This window comes from Pithys albifrons, chromosome 5 (assembly GCF_047495875.1).
Source record: "Pithys albifrons albifrons isolate INPA30051 chromosome 5, PitAlb_v1, whole genome shotgun sequence".
Taxonomy (NCBI): Eukaryota; Metazoa; Chordata; class Aves; order Passeriformes; family Thamnophilidae; genus Pithys; species Pithys albifrons.
In genome coordinates this window covers 52,675,290-52,700,457 of record NC_092462.1, presented here as the reverse complement: position 1 = coordinate 52,700,457, position 25,168 = coordinate 52,675,290, and the positions used below count along the sequence as shown (strand labels likewise).

At 36.8% G+C, this 25,168-nt stretch overlaps 1 protein-coding gene across 6 annotated transcripts in view; it reads left to right on the top strand.

Moving 5' to 3' along the window:
* Positions 1–25,168, top strand: part of TBC1D1 (TBC1 domain family member 1) — a 111,055-nt gene that overhangs the window by 52,883 nt on the left and 33,004 nt on the right. For 3 of the 6 annotated variants that reach the window (XM_071556647.1, XM_071556650.1, XM_071556653.1), the window contains 10 exons: positions 4,740–5,273; positions 7,971–8,060; positions 10,900–11,004; positions 11,626–11,758; positions 13,621–13,712; positions 15,299–15,409; positions 17,949–18,077; positions 20,113–20,199; positions 21,894–22,183; positions 23,899–24,027. In XM_071556647.1, the coding sequence (XP_071412748.1) occupies positions 4,740–5,273; positions 7,971–8,060; positions 10,900–11,004; positions 11,626–11,758; positions 13,621–13,712; positions 15,299–15,409; positions 17,949–18,077; positions 20,113–20,199; positions 21,894–22,183; positions 23,899–24,027 (1,700 nt within the window). The remainder of the gene's footprint in view (positions 1–4,739; positions 5,274–7,970; positions 8,061–10,899; positions 11,005–11,625; positions 11,759–13,620; positions 13,713–15,298; positions 15,410–17,948; positions 18,078–20,112; positions 20,200–21,893; positions 22,184–23,898; positions 24,028–25,168) is intronic. The other 3 variants (XM_071556648.1, XM_071556652.1, XM_071556651.1) reach the window with 3 other exon arrangements.

Below are 25,168 nucleotides of genomic sequence, written 5' to 3'. Positions count from 1 at the left end.
TGAATAAGTGGCAAAATTCAGTCAAAGCATCTACTTGTTTGTGAAAAAAAAATTAAGCCTTTGTTCTAGCCAGAGTGGTGTGACTTTCTGAGATTCAGCCTAAGATCTGACCCTAATGCTTTTCAATCTCCAACAATTTGTGGAGTCTGTTGTGTAAAACCAGTTCCTGACAGCACAGGTCTGTCTTATATTAAACAAAACCACCTATAGTCTTGAAATAGTTAAGCCTGTGCTTGAGCCCTTCACTGACCTGATGCCTTATGAAGAGACTGATAGGTATAAACTAGGAGATTTACACTCTAGGTATAAATATTGCATAACATCTAAAATAATAAATTATCCCACTTTTTTCTTCCTAGTCCTGCCAGCTGATGTGTTAACAGTTCTTTTTCTGTGACACACTTTGCTTTCTTATCTACTATGTATAAAAGAAATGGGGAATCTTTTTTTAGTCTTGTCTTATCTACCAACAGGCAGCTGTTGCATTCAGCTGTTACTGGGCTTTTTAAATTAGAATAGTTTCTAACTCCTTCCTAAATCTACTGACAGGATAAAGGCATTGAGTTCTTACATGATTGTTTGTAAACTAACTTGTGTTTGCATGAGGTAAAAAATGCAACTGCAGTTTCTGTTCCTTGATCTGCAGATGCAGCAAATCTGTGCATGGTTAAAAATTGTTGCCTTCTGTCATGATTTGGTGTGTGGTATAGAAGCTACAGCTTTGTATCTTGTAACTGAGTAATGTGCACTAGGAAGTTTTAGGTGTTGGTTGGTATTTCACTTGAATACCCAAGAGTCAAGTCACAAGATTACTCAGCATTTCAGCTCTCTGCTTTGTCTCTTCAAAATAAACATTCTTGTTATAGGAGAAATAACATGGATATACCTAAAAAAAAATTACAACAGTCCAGAGTTAGTTTTAATGGTTATAGATACATGATTTTTGTCTGTATCTAGTTCAGACACTCTATATATAAAAACTTTGCTTAGTACATTTCATTTGTGTTTTCTGTTCAGCAAACCTGGCATGAACTGAGTGATAAGAAGGTAATGTTCTGTGTTTAGTAAAGTTTCATCATTGCTTACACTGTTGTTCTATATTTAGTTTTGTAGTTTTAGGGAAATAATTTTAGGTCAGCAGCAGTGGTTTTTTCTTATTACAGAAATAATCTTTATCCACTAATTACATATTTATATTGAGAAACAAGTCAGAAAACACGTAAGAATAGAACTATGGTAGAAAAAGAATTTTTATGGCAGGAAGAAATCATACATGTGTTCAACAGTCTTCCCTCGCTGTCTTAGCAAGCAGAGACTGGCAGACACAATTGCCTATAGCTGTGTATAAAGAGCAGTTGATGCCTCAGTCACTAAGGTGACATAGGGTGGGACCTTGGGAGGTCATCTAGTTCAACCCCCTTCTCAAGGCACTGTCATCTAGAGCAGGTTGCTCAGGCCAATGTCCAGCCAGAGTTTGCATATCTACAAGAGTGGAGACTGCAGCCTCTCTGGGCAACCTGTGCAAGCTTGTGGCCATCCTTACAATAAAAAAAGATCTTTTTCTTATGTTCAGAGAAAAACCACAACCTTTAAAAGAGATGAAGTAACATTAGGTTAATTAGCAAGCAACTTTATCCCTGCTAATTTTTGATGCAAAATGAAGAGCCATAAAGCCTGAATCGTTTATATCTTAATTAATTCATGGAGGTTTGCAAGAGATGTGGTTATTGATACCTAGTGGCATGCAGCTTATATCTGAATACATTCATCTGTAGTTAATAAATGTTTCCCAAGATAGAGCCTACATCTGTATTTTAATAATCTGAAATAATTATATTGATTTTTCACTAGTGTTTACTTTGTTTTTATGTACTCAGCATCCAGGTCTGTTTGCTGAGGGAGCCAGGGTCAGGGAACACACAGGATTGTTAATTTTTTGATACTTATATAAAAGGCTTGGAATGGTACAGGTAGATAAAAAGAGCACAAATCTTGATCAGGCCAAGAACAGTTCCAGGGAAATACATATTTTGGTTTTCTTCTCATTCATTGTGGATCTTTTCTTTACTAATGAAAATAAGTAAATGTTGAACATACATATGGGTCACAGGAAGTTGAGGTAGTGATTTGCTGCTTCTGCTGCTGCTGCATCAATTACCTAATCAGCAGCAATAAAATTATATTAGCAGGCTGTGAATTATTCTGGGGGTTATAAGTGGGAACAGAAGAGTCAGTGTTTTTCCGTAAATGTAGCACGGAAGCCAACTGTTAGTTATCAATGACATGATTCAAGCCTTAGCATGCGTGAAAATAAATAAATAAATACTCCCCTTGATTTTTCATCAACAGGCTTGCTGAGTCTTCTCAGGCATAAAGTTTATTAGTTACTGCAGAGTACTTCTCTGTGATGTATTGTTTTTTCTTAACAACTGTATGTAAAGTACAGCCACTGCTAAATAGCAAATTGTCAATGAGTAATGTGTTTGATAACAAAAAACATTGAAGAAATCAAATTCAGTAACCGCACATCTGTGGTGGATCCCTAATGCCTTCTCAGGGCTTTAGCTCAGCTGTAACTCTTGCATTGCCTGCACTGCTGGAAACTCTCCTTATAGTCCTCAGCATGTGTGATGTGGCACAGGGCTTAACCCTGGGTGAGATAACATCAGTCTTTGCCTGAGTGAGAGCTGATGTTCCTGATCTTAATGAAGTAAGCATAGTCCCAAAAATACCTCAGTCCTTTATTGTCACCTCTGCAAAAGCGGTTAGGTGGGATCACACGTCTTTGTGTGTATCCTGGGCAACTTGGAAGTAAAATTGCCTATGGCTAGTGAATCCAGATACTTCCACAAGAGCTGAACATGTTTATTAAAAGTGCTAAAGCAGTTGCAGCTTTAAATATGGGTATAATAAAGTTGTATGTTTTACTGTCGTCCTAAAACCCACTAAAAATTAGTTGTTTGAAAGAGTATTAGGTAAATAACACTGAGGTAAACCTTGAGGTCACTGTATGCTCAATGCATATTGTTTGAGGTACTAAAGATTTGTTAAACCCTTATGTTCTTCTTGTATCTGATTAAGAAGTTAAGCACAAAGTTCCCTGAGCCCAAGGTTTTCTGACTGGTTTGTGACATAAGAGAATGGACTTATGAATTGCTGACCCTGCTTTTCTTAGCCATTGTCCCCCATTCTCTTTGCTGAATGATTAGCTGATGACTCATGCCTTACACTCAAGGGTGAAGTCATGCTTCCTGAGTCCTCTTATTTTGTAATCTGTTCCTCATTTCCTTTTCGTTTTAAATCCACTAACTGTAAGTGTGCATTTTTTTCTGTCTGCCTGTCTATCAGCCTGCCTACCTATCCATCCATCTCTATCTGAGTTTCCTGGTCTATAAAAAGGAATCCTATTGATGTTTTTATGAGCACCCAAAATATAACCATTTGGTTTTCACTGATGACAAATTGTTTCCTCTAAGTCCTTTGCTGTTTCCAAGGTTGGTTTATGGACATTACTTCATTATGATTAAGCCATAAATAAGCATGAAAATGTCTGAAAAAAACAGAGGCCATTCTTTGAAATATTCATTAGGTTTAGGGGTGCCTTTTCTCATAAGGAAGATGGTTCTTTTGGGCTGCAGTTTTAGTCTGCTGCTCCCATACTTCTTTCCATACTATCTGCAATGAAATACTTGTAAGTAAATCAAGTTCTGGTTGATGCTTGACAGAGGAAATTAGTTTTGTCAAGAAATAAGCACACTTCACATGGATTTTTCTCAAAGTAATTGTGGTAAATAAAAAAGCTGTCAGAATTAGCAACTGTAAGCATAGATGGTGGGCCTACATTTTTGTTGTGGCAACAGCACAGACTGCAAGAGAACTTTAAATCCTAGGTCAGCCAAAGCAGTGTGATGTAACCAAGCACCAGCCTCGCAGCAGCTTAGCAGATAGCATATGCATACCAGTACCTTACAACTGTAGCAGCAACTGTGACAGTTTACTGTCACAAAAAATGTGTCAGATGGCAGTTTGAGTTCTAATTACAACATCTGTGGTCTGTAGCAGACTGCTCTCTCACACAGATGCCCTGCAAGTCATACTGTATGTGGAAGTAATGTTATTGTCAAGTTTCATCTAGGATAGTAGAATAAAAATTAACATCTAAAATGAGGATTATATTTCTTTAAAAAACATAGTGATCAACAATTAAAAAACCCCCAAACACAAACACCAAATCACCATAACAATGCAATATGCTGTTATGAAGGGGAAAATAATTTGCAAAACACTCATTAATCTACATGACACCAGTGCTTGAGTAAGAGAAGAGAGTGAAAAATATCAGAGATTACCTGTCTTTACCAATTAATTAGTCCATAACTTCTATGCTTTCTGAAGTAGTTTTATGTTTCATTTTGAGTTGGCATTTTTCATGTTATACTGATTGCTTCAGTGGCAAAAGAAAACACAGCGCATTAGGAGAGAGGAAGCTCTTTTGACAGTGTGTTGGTGATGGTGAACTTCTGGCAGGGAGACAAATCAGTGATTCCTCTTGTCAGTGTTTAGCTGCTATAATGTGTCTGTTGAACAAATACAAAATCACTTCATCTGGTCTTTTGTTTTTGAAAACAAAATCAAATAAGCCATTCCAGAAAAATCACAACAGAGAGTGCTTCTTAATTTTGCAGCTTGTTTATCATAGAGCACCAGATGCTAATGTTGTGTGATTTTTTTCTCCATAGGTGCCTGAAATTATAAGCTCTATTCGACAAGCTGGAAAAATTGCTCGTCAAGAAGAGTTTCAGAATAATCTCTCAGACGTCGAAGACCCTTTTGCAAAAAAGTTTGAGGTGCTGTTCTGTGGACGTGTGACAGTAGCACATAAAAATGCACCTCCAGCTCTCATAGATGAATGCATTGAGAAATTTAATCGTGCAAGTTGTACAAAAAATTCAGATTTCAACTCATCATCCCAACAACATGAAACTGCCAATAACTTTGGAGGCTTTTCTTTCAGCAGCAAATTTCGGTCTGTCTTCCAGCCCTTGGTCAGTGAAGAGGAGGAGAAAAGGCCAATTAGGAAATCTTTTTCTCAGCCCGGGCTTCGTTCCTTTGCTTTTAAGAAGGATTTCCAAGAGGGAAGCCATAGGAGTAACAGCTTTGTCAGGTCTTTTGAAGAAGATGCAATTTCACTGAACCTAAAAAGTCAACTTATCTATGGACACAGTGTTGTGCAGCCAACTGACATTGCAGAAAACCGGACAATGCTGTTTACGGTAAAGCAAAATTTGCAGCTCCCAGTGGCGTTTTCACATTTTGGAGTTTAGAGTGGCAAAAACCAAAGCAGATGTTTTGACAGATGGCAGTTACTTCTTTGATAATCAATTTGCAATTACCAAAGCTTAACTTAAACTTGCCTGTTTCTCTGGAGAACATTACTTGTCAGTGCAAATTGGTTTACATATTCAAAAGAAGTTTATATTAAGTAGTTTAAAACAGCACTACCTGAAACATTGGCCTTCTAATGATAGCTTTTAGAAAGCTACTGCAAGTTAGTAGGTAGTTATCCAATTGCAATTGTTAGTTACACTAACTAGTAACAGCAGAAGTAAATTTCCAGATGAATGGGTTATAAGTAACTAGAGCAGAAGGACCAAACCATGACTGAGAGCTAGTAGACTTTATGTCCCATGTAAGCAGTGTAATTCATGAAGGCACTCCTGCTGCCAAACATGTCTGTGTAATGATAGAGTAGTATAATAGCTTCCTATAATATATTTTATATATCTTGTGTCTTGTAATGCAAACCTGGAGCTGACATTGCAATGGCTGACTGTCCTGAGGTCATCCTGGATCTCTCAGCTTCTGTTGAGACTGGATGTTTTTAAGGACAGTAACAGAGTGGATTGTGTGCAGTTACAAGTTTTTTGAAGGAGGGAAAGAGAAGTGCTGTTTTATAAAGAATTGCCATAGTGTTATGTCTGTAAAAAATAACATGCAGAAAAAGTTGTAGTTAGCTATACCTGATTTAACGCTTCTGTTTGGTTGTGGCAGGCTGGCATCAGACAGAGAAGTGGAAGAAGATGGAGAGAAATCTTCTTCCCCAGTAAAAAGAAATCTATGTTTGCCTTCTTCCCCTGACACGTATTTCATACAGAAAATGTAGATTCCCTTTGTAGTCATGCCTACTTTTTAAGCAAATTAGCTCATGGCACATATTTTAGAGAGAGATTATAGATGCACTGCTTAAGTTCAGATCCTCTTACTCCAGTGAGTGCATTTTTAATTGATATTAAATAAATGCAATAGTTCTCAAAGGCACATGCAGCTGCAGTCTGAATATAACATCAATCACCTGCTGACAGGCACATTTCTAAATTGTGGGGCTCTGCTGATCTGACTTGCTCTCCTGGATTGCTTTTTGCCTGTGAAAATATTGTTTAGTATGCACTTCTGTATTCTTTTGCTGTTCAGCCAGTCTAAATTCAGCTCAGTATAAGGAAGTGAAGTAACTGTAGTTTGTGCCTTCAGTATCCACAAGCTATCACCTCACAACAGAGCTGAGTTTGTTGTTTAGCTGTCCCCCATGTTCAGCGGGTTCTGAATAGCAGCAGCTTGCACAGCTCTTTGTTCATCAGTTTTTGTGTGGCTACATATTAAACACTTACAAGTAACTTTATACCCAGAGGAAAGTGTTGGTATGTTCTCATTTAAGGTTCTTGAATGTTTCCCAGGACTGCAGGAAAGGTTGGTTGGTGGATGAGATGTGAAAAATACTCAGATTAGTTATCTGCCAGTTCTCCTCACCTGGTTCAAACAGTTCTGATTTTGGTATCTCTTCCTGAAGAACTGATTTCTTAGCAAAATCAGCAAATGTCTTAGGATTTGGGGGTGGGGTTATTTTTAGGCTTTTTGCCTGGCTGTGTGTTGAGGCAGGGAGGAGGAAGAGGTTCGTTGGCTTGGGGTTTTTTCCCTTGTTCAGTTGACTTCAAGTGTTCGCTGCTGCCCTGAGACCAGGTGTGAAAGGAGTATGTGGGACTGAGCTAGAAGAAGGACCTTCTTGCTGCAGTGAGGGGAAGGCAGCAGTGAGCAGGAGGAGGCTGCTGAGTAGGTGTTGAAAGGAATAACCCCATGAACACATGAGAGGTCAGCCCCAGGGACAATGCAAGGAAACAAGCAAGGAGCTGTGGAAAAACATTGTGACTGGTTGAAGTAAAAGAAGAGGTGGAAGGTGAATGCACAGGGCCATTTGTAGACACATAGAGGTGGCAAATCTGACTAGATTCATTCACGTACAGGACTGCCCCCTTCCCCCTTTTTTAAGAAATTACAGTTATATTGCTGCTGCTGCTGCTGCTGCTGTTTTTGTGTGCATCTTTTGGGATGTGGTAGTGGTTGAAGTAGATTTCTCTTAAGTCACTGCTGTACAAATGGCCTACAGATTAAACAAAGTTTGAAAATATACTTCAGTAAAATCATTTGTACAGTTTGAGTTTAAGGCTGTAATTTAGATGTTATGTGTGTCTTAAATAAATAAATATATCCCTAAAAGTAGTTAGGTTGAATATAGGGAGAGGTACACACTTGGATTTAAACTTTAGACCAATTTCATGAAGTGGCTTTCATGACTGTGGTACGTGCCAAGACTGCAGAAAATAAGAAAAGGGAGCATGAGTGTATTTCTCTCAGTGCAAAGTACGTTACTTGTGGTATTACATTGTTCTCCTGTTTAAACACTATTCTCAGTCTCTTGTCTCAAATGTGAAACTAAATCTCAGTGCAGTAATTTGCAGAGCTCTCAATGCCAAATCACTGTTGATTCAGTATTCTCTCTGGTAATAATACACTAATTGGTCTAAATACATAGGTAGAAAATATTTGAGATTCATGTTCAGGAAAGATTTTTATAGTGAGACAAAAGGAAGTGTAAATGTTACTTGTTATCATCTTGCTGTTTATTTTGATCTCTTTAGATTGGCCAGTCTGAAGTTTACCTTATCAGTCCTGACACAAAAAAAGTAGCAATTGAAAAAAGCTTTAAAGAAATATCCTTTTGTTCTCAGGTAAGATTGCAGTGTATTCTTTCTCTCCCTTTTTTTTTTTCTCGTTGTTGTTGGGTTTGGGGGATTTTATGTTTAAGTATTTTGTATTTGTCAATGCTCTTGTACTCCTCTCTCCTAGCATTCCAAATGGATTGTCTCAAGAGCAGTTTCAGGAATTGCTATTGGAAAGTTTCTAGTTAATCAGTAATATTTTAAAACTGTCATTCTTCTTTCATGCTTTGCATTGTGATTTCTGAGATAAAGACTCACTTCTCTGTGCAGTGGGCAAATAATATGAACTAGAAGGAACACATTCATCAGGTCTGATTTGAGATAGCATTGAGAGTGAGTCACAGTTCTGCAAATCTGGGGCTCTGAGAGCCATGTTTGTCAAGAAGTGGAAAGCTATATGTAACAGTTATCTGAAAAATACTTCAAAAATACATTTTTTTTCAAGATATAAGTTGCATGTATGTAAAAGAGGACAATCCTCTGCCATGCAGAGATTATGTGATGCACTAAGGGTGAATGTGTTTCAGAGGCTCTTCATTCACTGCTATTAGTTTGCCTCCTTGTCCTTTTGCCGCTGGCTTTTTTGGATTTCTTCTTAGTTTTGTTTTACATAAATTACTTTGGTTTTCATCACTAAACACAGAGGTGCCTATTCTGAAAATTTCAAAGTAAACATAAGTAGTTTGCATACTATCAGATCAAGAGCTTTAAAGAAAAGTCCTTGATCACAGAAAAATCTTCATCCCCATCTTCCCTTAGGCCATTTCCTTAGGCAGGAGCTAGTTAGGTAGACTTTGTGACTTGCGCTGAAGGGTGGCAGATGGTTGTGCTACTCAGATCAGTAGGAGTGAGATTCTGATAGAATTCTCTCCTCCTGTCTGAAGAACATGCTGGTGGCCAAAGGGTATGTAAGTTGGGCAAATATTGATATTGGGGTACCGAAGGCTTCTTCTCCAAATATGTACATTCCAGAACACTTGAGTGAACAATCTTATCTTGATCATACAAGAACTTTAATAATTTTTCTTGAAGGCACTGGAGTTAAATTATAAGGTAGATAAGAATCATTTCCAGAATGCCCAATCCATCCATGAGATATTACAATGGCAGAAGGAAATATGTGGTCCTGGGGCAGTATCTGAAACAGCAATGAGCATTTGCCAGCTCCTGGGACCTTGCAGTTTTGCAGGCAGGGCCATGACCTGGCTGAGCTCCTTACACCACAGCATTTGGGTTTTCAGGAGAAGAAAGATAGGCTGGAATGTTAGAGTGAGGACTCGACATGTTCTGTCCATGTCTCTGATGTGAATGATGGGAGGGAGAGAGTCTGCACAGCGCATCAGCCTGTTCTTGCTTTATCACATAGCTGCCTCCGAAAATGCTTAGCCTGGACATCCAATGGAGCTAGAGTACGAGAAGTTGTAGGCTTTAGGTCATTAGAATGTCCTTCTTGTCTTTTTGTTCTCATGGTGTATTAGTGCCTGATGTTTGTATAACAAAGCCTTTGTTGTCTATGTGTTATTGTCACACTCCAACAAAACGGGCATCTCCATATAGTTAAATTATTTTCCTTCATTCAGCTGGCATGCTCTGAACATTTAATATTTGCATTATGAATGATAATAAAACATTCAGATGGCTTAAGGATATCTGATGCTACAATGTGTTCCTTTTTTGGGACATGTGGCCATTCTGTTTAATAGAAGTATGCCCTTTTTACACTTTAAATTCTTTCTAAAATGTTTTCTTCATAATAATAAGGCAAAGAGAATATTCAGTGATTCTTTCTGTAGTAACAAGGAAAATTTAAAAAAAAAAAGTCCTGCTTGACATCTTCAGATTTTTTAATTCACTGAAATACCTGATTTAATGAGATTCATTATTATGATTTTTGATACAACACTTTATTGCCTTTCTTTCCCTGACTTTAATATTGTACCATGACTTGTAGAAGGTATTAAAATAGAGCTGAGTGTCATTGACTTTTTATAAAGAGGTTCTACCACTGTGTGTGTAATTCATCATCATAAGTTGGTTTGTTGTTTGGGTTTTTTTTGTAACTGAGAATGATGAGCTGAGGAGACCTGCACTGGGATCAGCCAACTCTACCCATCTGAAACTCTTTTCGTAATAGAAAGAAAAAAAATCCCAGTAATCAAAACAACCTTATTAGCATTTTACCAGGATGTGCTGTTTATCTGGTGTGGCAAGCTTGAATTTGCATGTCTTTTAGGAGAAATAAATGTTTCTATGTGCGTAATCTTTAAGTAATATATTTAAAAATCTAATTTTTTTAGCTAGACAAGCTTTTGTTTAGATAAAAAATAAATATGTTTATCCTTTTCTCACTATTTCTTTGATTTGCTCTTACAATCAATAAGCAACCAATTGTTGACCAATTAAGGAAAAGAGAAGAAAAACAAAGTGAGCTTTTTTCCACTGCTATTTCCAATATTGAGTAAAATACATTTTGAGTAGAATTTATTATCCCTCAGTCTATTACAAGGGTCTATTATACTTCATTAAAACAAACAAACAAACAAACAAACAAACAAAAAAGACAAAACAACCCACCAAACAAGCAAACAAAACAAAACCCCCAAACAAACAAAAAACCAAACCAAGCCCAAATCAAACAGCGTCTAATTTCATTTAAATTCAAAGATTAATGAAGTAATTGGTTCTATAATAGAAGAGAATTTTAGTGTCCAGATAACTTCAGTGTATAGAGATAATTGACCTAAATGTAATGTTACTGGGCTTTTTGTTCTTTTCTTACTGAAAGAAATACAGGCACAAACCACTGAAAATAGGTATGACTGCTTCATTGCTGTTGTTTCTTTGCTAGGGAATTAGACATGTGGATCATTTTGGGTTCATCTGCAGAGAGTCTTCAGAAAATGGAGGCTTCCACTTTGTTTGCTATGTGTTTCAGTGTACAGATGAAGCACTGGTAAGTGAAAGAAGAGCCAAATAAGAGTATTAGACCTTAAAAGTCTTTTGTCACTCTGTGCTCTGTATTTTGCTGAATGTCTTCAAATCCTATTCCACTCAGAAATATAATTATTTCCAAAATGTAACTACCAAAGCAATCTGCAAATGAACTTTCCATTTTTTTGAGGGCAGAAGTTAAAATCCCCTTTAAAATCCAGTAATTCTTCTATTTACTGCACAAAGTTAAACCATTTACCATATTTTTCAAAAGGAGATTTTTCATAGTGCACCTGTTCTGCAAATCAGGACTGCACAACTGTGCTCTAAGTCAGGTCACTGTGTTACACCTGCAATAAGCTTTTTTGTCATGGACAAGAAAAGGTTTTGAGATAGAGGCAGTATCTTTTGTTAGACTACAGTAGTGAAGTTGGGTGGCCTGGAAGAGAGATTTCTTCATGATGAGTTTTGTCTTGCTTGTGTGTTTGTACACAGAAACTGCGTGTAAACAACTTGTCTTTTCAATCATAAGCACATACCCAAACAAGGGGTAGTACCATTTTCAAAGACTGTTTGTGTTAAGTGAAACAGAAGCTCAGTGGAAGAGTGAAATTTTGTTCTTTTTGGGTGTCATTCTTTTCAGGTTGATGAAATCATGATGACACTGAAGCAGGCTTTCACCGTAGCTGCTGTGCAACAAAATTCCAGGGCACAGCCCCAGCTCTGTGAAGGTTGTCCTATGCAGAGCTTGCATAAACTCTGTGAAAAGATAGAAGGTGAGGTTTAAAGAGCTTTCTGGTGGAATATCTTTTCTGACAATTTCTTTGGGGGAGAGTCTTACATGTGAAACTAAGGAAATTAATGATTAAAAAGAGCTTGGCACTTGGGATGGAATGTTGAAAGCCAGTCTTTTTATTTAGAGAACTGTAATGTCAGGTTTTCTGTAAGGTAATAAGAATTTTCTAACAAAAGTTAAGCTTCTTTCTTCTGTTTTAGTTGAATTTTTGAAAACTAATTAAGAGTCTAAATATTAGTTACTTGCAGCTTGTTAGGCTCTACTAGCCCTATAAATGCAGAAGATTTTAGATAATGAACCTCTGAAGGATATATTGCCGTTGCCTAAATTCCTGTGGAACTCAGAAACAATATTAATGGAGAAAGATCGATGGTATACCTTTATTGAAAGTTTTCAAGGTGCACACCCGAGGTCTGCACACACATGCACAGGCCCACACATGCACACCCGTGACCAGGGATGTTTCAGTTTTTATAACTTCTCCAGCAATTAACATATGAGATATCCATGAACCAACCATGATTCTCATTTCCCCTGGTGCCCCACCCATAGAGGTCTTCAGAATTGCCGCTTGGAGAAGCTCAGGACCTCTAGGCCTTCTTCTTGTGTTTTATCTCCAAGCTGTCTTGCAGGTGGCTTCTTCAAAACAGCATGTCCTTGAGAGAGCTTAAGAATGTATGAGAAAACGTTTTAGGAACTTCTAATGTGAGCAACCCAGGAAAATCCACGTAACCTATATAATCCCAAAAATCTACAAAATATACATTGAAAACCTTAGGCATCAGATAGCTGCTGCAATAGCTATGACCTGCTTAGATACTGGCATTATGCTACCATGAAACATGAACTGAACAGTATGCTTTCAATATGTTTGTTTGTGGTGTTGATGTATGTCCCTTCATGAAAATGCAGCAATTAGAATTATAGTTGCTGCCCAGAACACAAGTTCATGCCATAAAAAAACCTCTTTGCATTTCAGCAAATTTTACAGTTAGATTTTGTTTATGTAAGTGATGTCTGGGGTAACTAAAGGGCAACAGCAGCTTGTCAGATCACATGACAGTAGCTTGTTGGACTAAAACCTATGTAGTATTAATTTGATGGAACTGGAGAACTTCCAAAACTACTTTCACTCTATTTTGGTTTTCAGCTAGCTATGATTTTTGGGAAGTTTCTTAAAGGCAAATGATTCTTAATGCCTTCAGTCATATAATCTGGTCTGATTCTGAAGGAGATATGCCATGATCAGAAACTGAAGTACACTGTTTGCTGTTTTTCCACAGAAAATAGTAGAAAGGAATTTAATCCAGGATGAGAGCAGAAAAAGTAATCTGAATGAAAGAGTAGCCTGCTTTAGACTGTCAGTACATGTTTTCAGCAAGAGGCAAAGCAAGAGCTTCAATAGCATGCAATAAATTTACTCTTTTTCAGTAGAGACCAAAGCATACAAATTGGAGAAAATAAAAGGGAGTTATATTTATACCTTAAAAAAATCCAAGCAGCACTGCATAAAACACCAACAAAGCAGTCTGCTAAAATGAAGTAGATTGTGGGTTTATTTTATCTTGTATGATAGTGGAATCTTCAGCTAAGAGTATAATCCTGGCCTGTGCTTAGTAAATCTCCTTGTTGCAGAGTTCATGTCCCTCATTTTAAAGGCATGAGTTCAGTAGTAGCTTTAAATGAACCTAGAGTTCTTTCTAATGCCCTGTTATGAAATCATGGAATGGATCAACTCAAATAACTGACAAGTTTTGTCTTAAATTGTGGGCATATTTATGTGATTGATTAATTCTGACAAAACTGACCCTGTAATTTGTTCTTTTTTGTTCCTCTTGGTAGGGATGCACCCTTCTAAGACTAAACTAGAACTACAAAAGCATCTAACAACACTAAATAATCAGGAGCAAGCCTCTGTTTTTGAGGAGGTTCAGGTAAGCATTTTGTTTCCTACAAGATTTTAAAGCAATTGATGGTTTTTGCTAATATCAGTGTGAAACACAAAGGTTACTTTCATTTTTTGTGAACTATTCATTATTGAATAGACTGTTAAACACCTTAAGCTTTAATTTCAATATAGTTTTTCTAGAGCTATTAAAAACTTGTCTTTCAATGAAAATGACTATTTTACTAATTTTTCTTCTGCTAATACTACTTGCTTTCCATGAAGATGCTGCCTTCTCACTGAGTAAAACTGCACACATTTTTTTGTGAATGACTGCTTGTACCGTGAGGACATTCATACTATTACTTTGACAAAAATAAATTACTGTAACATTCCCAGATCAGAAAATTTCCTGCCTAGAATTTATCCTAGATCTTAATACTTGTCAAACTAACTAAAAAAGTTAAACTCTCTGTCTTCCTAGTTGAACCTATTTTAGGACTGAGGAAAGCACAGCTGGATTCAAGACAGATGATGTGTATTGTAGGAAACGTCACTGGGATTGCCACACTATTGAATATTAGGAAATTTCAAACTTCTTTTAAAATGCTGTTTCCTTCCTCTCTTGAGTCATTTCAATCTCTTTGTGTGTTTCCATGTGGCAGTTTATCACTCAGTACCAAATTTGGAAGTTACTCTGTGAGACTGATTCCATGAGCTAAGTAATTTCTTGGTATAGAGCAGTTAACAGCACTGTTGCCTTTTAGTGTTCTGCACACAGTCTAAAGCTTCTTGTAGTCACAGGAAGCTGTTAATTACTTCTGGTGAGGGTCTGGAAACTATTAACTGGGTAAAACCAAAGGGTAAAGTACATCTCTCCTGCCCATCTTTTTCAGTTGAACTGCCTGATATTGTAGTTTTTGCATTCTTACAGATCCATATATTGTAACCATGGTTTGCATTTCTAGATAACTGTCTTCCCATGGTGTTTTTATTAATCTAACGTGCTTGGCAGCAGCTAATTCACACGGTATCCTCTGCATTACATCAATAGGCTTAAAACAGCTTATGCTTTTCAAAGTTAGGTTTCTGGGACTAAATTCTTTAATAAATTGTTTTAAAAACATTTTCTCTCAGAATAATTTGGTCTAAATAGAATGCAGCAGAGACAAATATTTTTACCTTGAGCACTAATTTTTAAAATAGCTATGTCATTGCCCCAAATTTAAATGTCCAATGAGAGTGATTTCTAGGAGAGTTGTGCCTCCTAACTCTAGGACAGTACTTCATATGTGCTACAAACTCAGGATTACAGTGATCTGGTTTTCTTCGTATCAAAAACAAATTGTCAAAAACATTTTTTAAGCCTTTATTTGCCTGTGGCCATTTGATACATCTACAGTTGTCTTTTGTCTTACATGTAAATCTTGTCATGTATGAAGTGAAGTGTTTCTCTGGCTGTATTAGTGCTTTGCCTGGGACGCTGGTGTCCTCTGGTGGACTGGAGTAGTAGCATTAACCAGACCAAACTTGTTCTTACATTGATGATGTATAGATAGTGATAAAATGAAAAGACTAAATATTTACTGTTACACAAATATGTAATTACTGTGCTTGCGGTGTTTTCAATTACAGAAATTAAGACCAAGAAATGATCAAAAAGAGAATGAGTTGGTTATCTCTGTTTTGAGAAATATGTATGAAGAAAAACAGAAGGACCATGTTCATGTTGGAGAAGCAAAACAGGTGAGTAAACATTTGGGTTGAGTTCATATACGGAGGGGGCAGAAAAAACCTTTCCATTTCATCTTTGTATTTTCAAAAGTAAATTTCCATCACTGGCATTTTGAAACTGAAAAGTGTAAGCAGTCGTGAACACTGAGTTTGCTTATGATTCAAAGGCTGTTGTCATGCACCAAAAAAGATATCTCACATTTTGAGGTCCCTGGTACAGTCTGATTTCAGGCCTAGGAGAGAGAGATGCAGACAAGATAGCCTACGAATTTGTTTCTTTCTTCTCACTGCAATGAAAATTCAACATATCTGAGAGAACATATAAGGAATTAGTAATTGCTCTGAGCTGATCTGTAGCATTTACCATCCCACTGTCAATGTGAATCAGTGTACTGACAACATATTGGATAAAAAGCCTATTACATTTACTCAAGAGCTAGAAGCTAACGAAGTGGCCTCAAGGAGGAGTAGCTGAGGAGGATTGCTGCAAAAACTGCAGGAAAGATTCTCATTCATTTCCAAAAAGCTGAGCTGCCTCTTATTCTGCATCAGGTTCCATCAGTGCTGTTTAAGGCTATTTAGACAGTACAGTTAAGATTTTCCAAAAAGGATTAGTCATTTTAGGTGCATTGGTTTGTGACTAACTGACTTGAGACACCTCAGAGTGGTCTCTATTTAAAAAAAGGATTGACATCCATTCTATGAAAACTTTAACTTGCCACTCTTTGACCCTTTTAAAAATATTGGCTGTCCCTCTACTGCTGGCTGGTAATTCTATTGTGATGACTGCTGTTGGCCATTTGTGATATAAACCAGCAAATTAATATATGGAGAGTAATTATATGTGTGAGGAAATTAGGGAATTAGCAGCAGATCTTCATTTACTATTTGTTCACTTTGTTAAGCTCTTCTTCTTTTATGTTTTACTGGCTTAATTATTGACCTCCCCGAGTAAACAGGAAGAAAATTTTGCATGTTTCATTCTCTGATTTATTGCCTTGAGCATCTTACCAGAAATAAGCTTTTAAGAAAAAACCATTGCAGTTATGGCATAAGAGGAAGAAACATTGCCTGAGGTCCTCCATCATCATACCTGAAATATTTTTATTTCATCTAATGACAGCTAATTATTACATAGTTGTCACACAACCAGCTTGTAACTAGGGATATGCAGAGGAAGATAAGATCTTAGTGTGTCTTCAGTGTGATTTGAAAATTCCCAAGGCCTGCTGCAGTCTGTTTGTTCAGTTCCTGTAACCAAAATCAGTTAATCTGACACTTACAAAGATGCCCGTGTTCTCAGAACAGAGTTGACTTGCCATCAGTCCATCATTTGTCTCAGCATAACATTTTATATTTACTCTGAAAATTTATCTCCAGAGCTATGTAGTAGCACATACCTTTGAACGCATACTCTGGCATGTTACTTGTCTCAGCAATCATTAACCCATCACACTCTGCTGTCCCTGTCCCCTTCTTTTCTTCATAGGTATTTACTTTCATTCTTTTCATAATCACTTTTTTATTTGTTTTTGATATTTAAATCAGGAGAGAAGAAAATAAATTATGCTAGTACATGGGTCTTGTTTTACAAAAATGTTTCAAAATAAGTGTTTTTTCATAAGAACATAATTGCAAGCAGCATCTGATTTACCCTTTGAGGATAAGATGAGAAAAGTTAAAAAGAAAATACAGAAACCTATAACTGTCATACTGGAAATAGGATGCTTTAAAATTTTACGTAAGCAGGACTATTTGGTGATGGTGATAACATGCTATTCAGCTGCCCTAGTACAAGTAATTGCATAGATCAGGCACTCAGATCTCTGAAATTAGAGACAAGTAGAGAGAGCTACAGTGCCTGGCAGCCTGAAGATGACTGCCCAAAAATATCACTGAAAATCGAGCTCTGATTTTCTACTACACGTGTTGAGTCTGGATGGTAATGTTTGCAATATAGTATCATTTTTCTATTTGCTACATTAGAACTTCACCAGAACTAAACATTAACTGAAATATTTATTTAAGAATAAGAAGTAAAACTCTCAATTGATTGTTGGCTTTGAGGTGAAAATGTTTGTACCAGTGAAATATATAGAAGAGTTAGATTGTTGCACATCTTCCCCGTGCTTAGAAAGCGCCATTTTAATATAATGGAGATGATTGAGGGTTCCAATTAATTATGAGCTTCATCAATTCTGATTAATTTCTTGGTTGGAGAAAAGGAAATCCATCTCTAATCTGTGACATTTGAACAGTTAGAATTTGTCCAACTGTACATTGACATTAAAGAATATTTGTCAAGAGCCATAAATTCCTATCAAAATGCCAGTTCTGAAGCATGCTAGTGCACTCAATGCATTTCCTTTAAGGGATTTCCTGGTCTTATGTTAGGATAGTTTGTTAAACTATAGTACAAGCATCAATAGAGAAAAAGACATGAAAAGCCAACGACACCAGGAGAAAGTATTGCTTCATGTTATCCAAGTCTTCAGACTGTTCACTGAGATGGTGCTCCATGCTGTTGAGCCTTTTGCATTTCTGTTTGCAGACCTCACAACTTCCTGCTGAGAATGCTGTAAATGAGGTGTCCAGCAGTGCTCCAAGATTCAGATTAGATATGTTAAAGAACAAAGCAAAAAGGTCTCTGACAGAATCATTTGAAAGTATTTTATCACGTGTAAGTATCTTCATGTTTATTGTCTTTGAACATAATGTTATTGCTTCATTTATTTGAATGATAGAGAAGTTATAGTTGTTATTCTTCCAGGCTATAGCACAGAAGTTATTAAAGGCAAAAATTATCTGAGTGTATATTTCAGAAGGCAAAACAAAGCAGGGCTTTGATGGAGAGAATACCAAGTCCTGGATGAAGCAAACTAATTCTTAGATAAGAAATAGTGTATATAGGCATTTAAAAAATTAATATAAAGTTGAACATGAGGACTTACCAAAAAACAGTGAGTGTTTTATTTCTCTTTTGGATTTAGGAAATTTAAAAAATAATTACAATTGTACATTATTCTTTATATAGAAGGAAATTATTAAGCAACTGGCTGAGCATTCCTAATGAGATAGTATTTAATGACACAGTTAAATGCCATAGATTATTTGAAGGCAAGGAATGTAAAGAACTTAAGATGGCATTGAGAATATGAAGGCATTTGCAAAATATTGCATCAGCTAAAACTCTGTGTAAACAGTGTCTGGAAATGCTAATGCATGGGAAAAACTTGAGCTTCTGTATGATTGTGATTCCCAAGAAATCCTGTTGGGAAAATACTAATCATAAACAGATCACTGAAATTATCTGCTGAAAGTACATGGCAGCAGTTATGAAATTAAATTAGATGTCCTGTTCAAACACTTTATAAACCTAAGAATGTCTTCTCATTCAAATATTCTTTGTTTTGCACCTCATGGGAAAAGTCTGAGGCAGATAATAGGAGACTTGGAAAGACTTCTGCCTGACAAAGGATTAAAAAAATCAGATCTTTTCCTTTAAAAAAAAATTGTGATGGAATGCCAAACAAGAAATATTCAGGAACAGAAACTGGACATTCTCTTTTGTAATCAGGAAAAAGTTACATTGAAGTACAATTTATTGGCTCATAGACCTGTAACTTGTAGTGAAGAAATGAGGTTTTCAAAGCTTATTTCAGACATCTCTAACCTGTTCCCTTAAAACACATAATGGCAAAAGCGTGGTCTCCCTATCATAATTATGCATATAGAGAGGATTTTTTGTTTATTATCTCCCCTCATTACTTCCCAGACAGCATTTCTAGAATTCACACCCACAAAACCCTGTTGCAGGTGTGTTCCATCATGAAACATAATGTTAGTGCTGTCACTTTAACTGTACCATTCTAAATTTTGCCAGTTTGTCCTGACTGGCATAAGCTGTCTGCACATAAGCATGGCTTTATGTTGGTTGCATTTTCACTCTTGTTGCTGTTTTTGATGAAAATTCTTGATTATTACCAGATTTGAAGCCAGAAGTTTTGACTGAACTTCGAAGAGAAAATAGTCACTGTTGTGAATAATAATAACATTTTATGTTTTACCTGGAATAACAGTTCACAGAGAACATAAGCCCTAACTTCAGAACATTAAGAAATTATACCATTTAAGGTTAGGCAGATGCAAGTTCCATAATTGTGTCAGCACATAAGAATCCTTCAGTAGGTTTCTTGATGTTTCTCTTGGTTACCTTGAAAGCATTAGCCAAATAAATTTTTCAAAAATATTGTTGAACATACTACACAGAAATATTTATGCTTTCTGATTGTAGGCACTGAAATGATAATACCAGAAACTATGCTTTGCTGTGTATTGAATTCATATGGGGTTAGTCCTTCATACTAGATGTCCTTTTTATTTCTTTGTATCTGTGTAAGAAGTACATAATACAGAAGGTACTTTAACAATAGTTATAATATGTGTGTGCAATATGTGATTACATACATATCATGGAAAACACATAATTCCCAATGAGAGAGAATTCCTTAATTCCACAGCATCCTTTAAATTGTCAAAGACTGTCCTGAATGAAACTTCTGTTTCCCATAAGGGCAAAGAATATTCTTAGGCATTTGAGAAAATTAATTTTCATACTGTCTTTAAACATTACAGATTCTGACTGCTACACAAATCTCTTTTTGGTATGCCCCATATATCATAATCTTAACTGCTGGTGTGCTTTATCTCTTCAGGGCAGTAAAGCCAGAGGCCCACTGGACAGTTCTGGTTCTGTGGATTTGGACAGCTCCATGTCCAGTACCTTAAGCACCACAAATAAAGTAAGTAAAGCCTGGGGTAATTGTACGTATTTAGAAACTTCAGATAATAATCTAAATAATAATCTATAATATTAGTTGTGCTGAAACAATTGATTAGATGGGAAATGCTCATATAGGTGTTTTCTTCTAACATCTTGCATTTTGTTTCAATTGAGTTTTCCCAGTAGACAAGTTACCTGATTGTGTATGAAAAGAAATAAACCCCAGATAGCCAAGCAGTATGATAAAAACAATGTCACAGAGTAGGGAGGATAGGTATGTCCTGTTCTTCCTATCTGTAAGAATCCTGCTTCTGCTTGCTGATCCAAAGTGTGTATCTTTACACACACTTATACCTGTGCTGAATCCCTCTGAGAATGACAGGGCTGCATTCATTGCAGGCAGCTTCTTGGATCAGCCACTGCCCTTCCTTTCTTTTCTCTGTTTGTTTTTCCCCCAGCCTGAAGCAATATTCAAGTTTTTTAGAATTTGCAAGTTGGTTACTCAAATAATTTTCCATATATGTAATGTTAGAGTGTGTCTGAGTCCTCTTGAGGAACAACTTGAATGAATTACCACTTTGATAACAGAGATTCAGGCTAAAAATAGTAGTCACATGTCAGTACAATAGCAATGTGTAATATGCTGGTATCTGTAGAGTTTCACTGGAGATTTCCATACTTTCTGGCAAGATAGGACTCATAATAAATCTGTTTCTGTTTTCCAATGGTTTCAAGTTGCTTTTGGGCTTTTCATTCTGTTCCCCAGGCTGTAAACAAGGTGCAACTGAGTTTTCACTTGAATTAGAAATGCGTAGTACTGTGTATAATATATATTTTGTATGAATGTGTGAGTCGATATATATGAAATAAAATATTGTATAACATCATCTGGATATTGCAACAATCTGCATCAAAACAAATGCTATCATTACCATCCTGCTGATCCTAATCTGGCTGGGTTTAGCCCTGAAATACATACTGTGAATGCAGGATTGCATTCATAAGAAACATAAGAAGTGGAGTACTTTTCCCTTTTGTGTGGTTAGAAAGCTTTTAGTCAGTATGAAACACTATAAGCAAACAGCATAGAAGAAGCCAGTTGTCTTCTCTGGAGGCAGCATAGCCCTCTAGATAGCAGACCTGGGGATACACAGCTATTGATTCTCCTGTGATGCCTGACCACCTCCAGACTCCTGACTTCGTGTAGTCAAGAGTCTGCTCTTTCTGCTTATGTTTTTGAATGATGGATGATTGCCAGAAACACTCAAAATGGAGAATGAAGAAAATACTTGGTTTCAGACTGAAACAAGCATCTAGTGTTAGGATTAAGTTCTTTGTGTGAATCTTCAGATAAACAATAGGAATTGTTAGGTGGGATGCTAAATATACAGTACTCTGCCATGCCACCCTTTTCACTGTAACCCAGACCTGTCCCTTTTGTTCTGACCTCATTTCTTCTGAGTTGTATTCAACATACTATAAAATACAATTACTCTCAAAATTACTTTTTCTATGCAAAATAAAGACTCTTTGTTGACCTAAGTGATGAATTACAGAGACATAAAACATCAAGCATCTTTCTTTGAGCTATGTTGATAAAAAATGTGCATGTTTGAAGCAGGTCTCTGTGGGATGTTATAGTGACATGGTACTGCAATGCCCAAGCTGGATTGTATACCCACATATTGACAACCTTATTTCTTGCACTGCTAGGAAGCACCATTGTGTGAAAAGGAGAAAGAGAGACTTCCTACACTTCCTACTGAAAGAGCTGTCAAGACCAGTGGATCAGTGGGTGACCTCTCCAACAACACAGATGATTCTCCTGTTGAACAGTATGTTACGTTGCCACAGCAAAGCTTTCGGAGGCGAGCAAACACACTAAGTCATTTGCCAACAGAAAGCCAGGAGTCTCTGGGACCTGTTGAAACATCGCCATCTGTTCCTCAGAGGAAACTTATGAGGTATCACTCAGTGAGCACAGAGACTCCTCACAAAAGAAAGTAAGACTTATTAAAATCAGGCTATGATTTCATTTGTTGAGGACATATTTGGGGATGATAATTTCATACCAGGTATGTCCTCTTAATGGATAAGACGTGTCAGAGTGGTGTGACCCTCTTTGGAGGTTTGGAGGCATTCTATTTAAACACAATTTTAGCCCCGAGAGAAGACATGAAATGTGGGGTTCCACAGTACATGTCACAAAACTACTTGTAAGCTCAACACAGGATTGCTCCTAAGCGGTTTGGTTACATTCATGCAAGCATTAATTTTTGGGGGTTTGAGCTGTGAACAGTATATATAAGTGCTACTTCTAGTGATCTATTTAGAGAGAAAAATCCAGCAGCCTTTTGTGTTCCTGAAAACCTTACTAATTAGTGAATTCATATGTGACTTTGAGATAGCACACAAAACTGACATAAATTGCCTAGTTATTATTAGAGATGAGGTTCCTGTCTGGCTTTTCAATGAGCGTACTCACTATATAGAGTGTACTCACAAAAATAAGCTACTGCTTGCCTTAATGCTAATGTTCTTCAAGCTGTTCTTCAATGGATGCCCCTGCGTCTCTTAGTCTGCTCTTAACTTCATGTCAGTTTTCTCCCATCCTTCTCTCTGCCTTTTCCAATTACTGTGGAAACATTTCAATCTGTAGGCTTCTGTTTTACTGCCCACACTGCTCATTTACACAAGTTAGTAGGAAATCCTCTGTGTGTTCCACCTCATTTTTTTCCTGCAGAAGGCAGGGCAGTAAATGAACATGCATGAAATGGGTGATGACAGTGAAAAAACCAGACTGACAGTATTTGAAAGAAAACATAACCTGGGTTGCCTCTGTGTCCCTTTTTTGAACCTTTATAATTCTAAAGTAATAGAGTATTTTTATAGTGCAGTTTAGGACTTCATGTTGGTCTGTTATCTTCACAAGAGCTGCCCTGATGCTTGTAGCTGCTTGTTCAGTCAGTGATAAACTTATTATAAGAATGCAGCTAGAAATTAAATATATTTTTCATTTCCTTGGTTATTTCTATTTGGGTTTGGTCATGTGATTTTTGGTAAGACCTGAGTGTGCCTGCTCCCTCACATAACTTAAACCCAAAAGAAATCCCTATTGCTTCCATTTCACAGCAAATATACAGAAACAGAGAAAATGGTAAACTTACAAGACAAGTATGCTTAAAGTTCTCAAAAAATCACTGGAATTATAGATTTCTAAGAAGTCTTGACTGCTTTATGAGTGTTTTTGAACAGCTTACCTCAATTCAAATGTTTTTTTAAAGTAGATATAAATTTGGTTCTTCCTGTAACATTTCACTTCTTATCCATCGGAACTCTTGATCATAAGCCTGACTTTATCAGAGAAACCAAGGGGAAGCATATATAAGGAAAAAGAAATGGGGGTGTTACTGCCATTTTTTGTGAGTTTTAATTTAGTTATGTGCTGAAATGCCTTGCTGAAGCCTGTAAATATGTATTTGGGATTTGCTGATTGGGTTAAAAGTTCATGTTCTTAAGTTACTGCATTAACTGTGAAAAACATGGGAAATGTCTCATTTATATATGCCAGGTCTTTTTCAAAGATTAGAGAAGGAATTTAATTTTTTTTCTCCTTCTTTCTGTTCTTACTCTTTTGCTCTTTGTGCTGTCTCAACTCCATCACTCTGGTTGGAATCCCACTCTATGGTTTGAATGAACCTGTTGGCGAACCTAAAAGTTCTTCTGGTCAACTTGGACATTCTCCTACTCTAGCTCATCTTAATCCCTCAGCCTCTTCACCCAACTTTTTTAAATATCTAAGGCATAATTCAAGTGGAGAACAAAGTGGGCATTTTGCACAAAAAAGGTGAGCTAGCACCTGCAAATGGTTTGGAGTAGGCTTTCTTTCACCATGTCGTAAATATGAAGCTCTATAGTGTAAATAATTAAAATAATTTAATATAGACCAAAAGTGATAGATTTTTATGGGAGAGGGAAGTCTTTAACTGAATGTAGTAGCTAATTACATAATTTGTTGTTTTAATCAATAAAATTCTTCCAAACACTGGCTCTTTCTCTAGTGCCAGTTGCTCCAAAGCAATTTGTTATTATGCAGCAGACAGCAGCACTTCTTAAGTTGTGTGAAGGATAAGTTGCCAAAAACCTGAGATCACTCTGTCCTTCCTGAATCATTTGCTTCTATTCTGCTTTGTTCATGGTAACACAGCAATGTATGAATATTCTTTAGTGCCTGAAACTAAAGGCAAGTTGACCAAGTTAACTGAGGCAAGAAGTAGCAGGACTATGGAGAGCCATACAAACCACCCCGCCCAAACAACACCCCCTCCCACCCCACTCCTCACAAAACAAAAACCCAAGAACAACCAAAAATTCCTAACCCATCAGCTTATGTGTTTGTCTTGGTTACTTTCAGCAATATCAAATTATACTTTTACATAACTCCTTTCCTAGAACTAAATATATGAAGAGAACATTGAGAAAAGGACATTAACTCTTTTTTTCCCTGAGAATCTGAAACTGAAAGTAGCTGCCTAAAAATCTTGAACTGTGAACCCCCTTCTTAACCCCTTGAGCTTAAGCTGCTTATTTTAGCTGAAAAGGCTAATGAAACCAAATGTCCTTGGAAGTCAAGAGTCACTGGCCATTGGCAAACAATTTTTACTGCTCTTGCTGTTTATTGTTCTTTATTGTTCTCTTGGGTGAAAGTTTCCTGTTTCTCCAAGATGCTGATTTTTCTCAACTTGAGAAAATAGTCAATTAAGAACCTTGTATCACTAGTTTCTTCAGTTGTATTTGCTGAGTACTAACTAGCATCCCTTACTTTAACTTCACCTCAGGAGTGTGGCGTAGGTCAGGCCAGGATATATAACTCTACAGTGTCTTCTTCACTCTTCAGTTTATTAAGACCTACTTGAATCCTAAAGGTTTACTTCTCAAAAGTAAATTTTTCCAGGTAGATTGGCTAATGATTCTGTACACACAGTTGT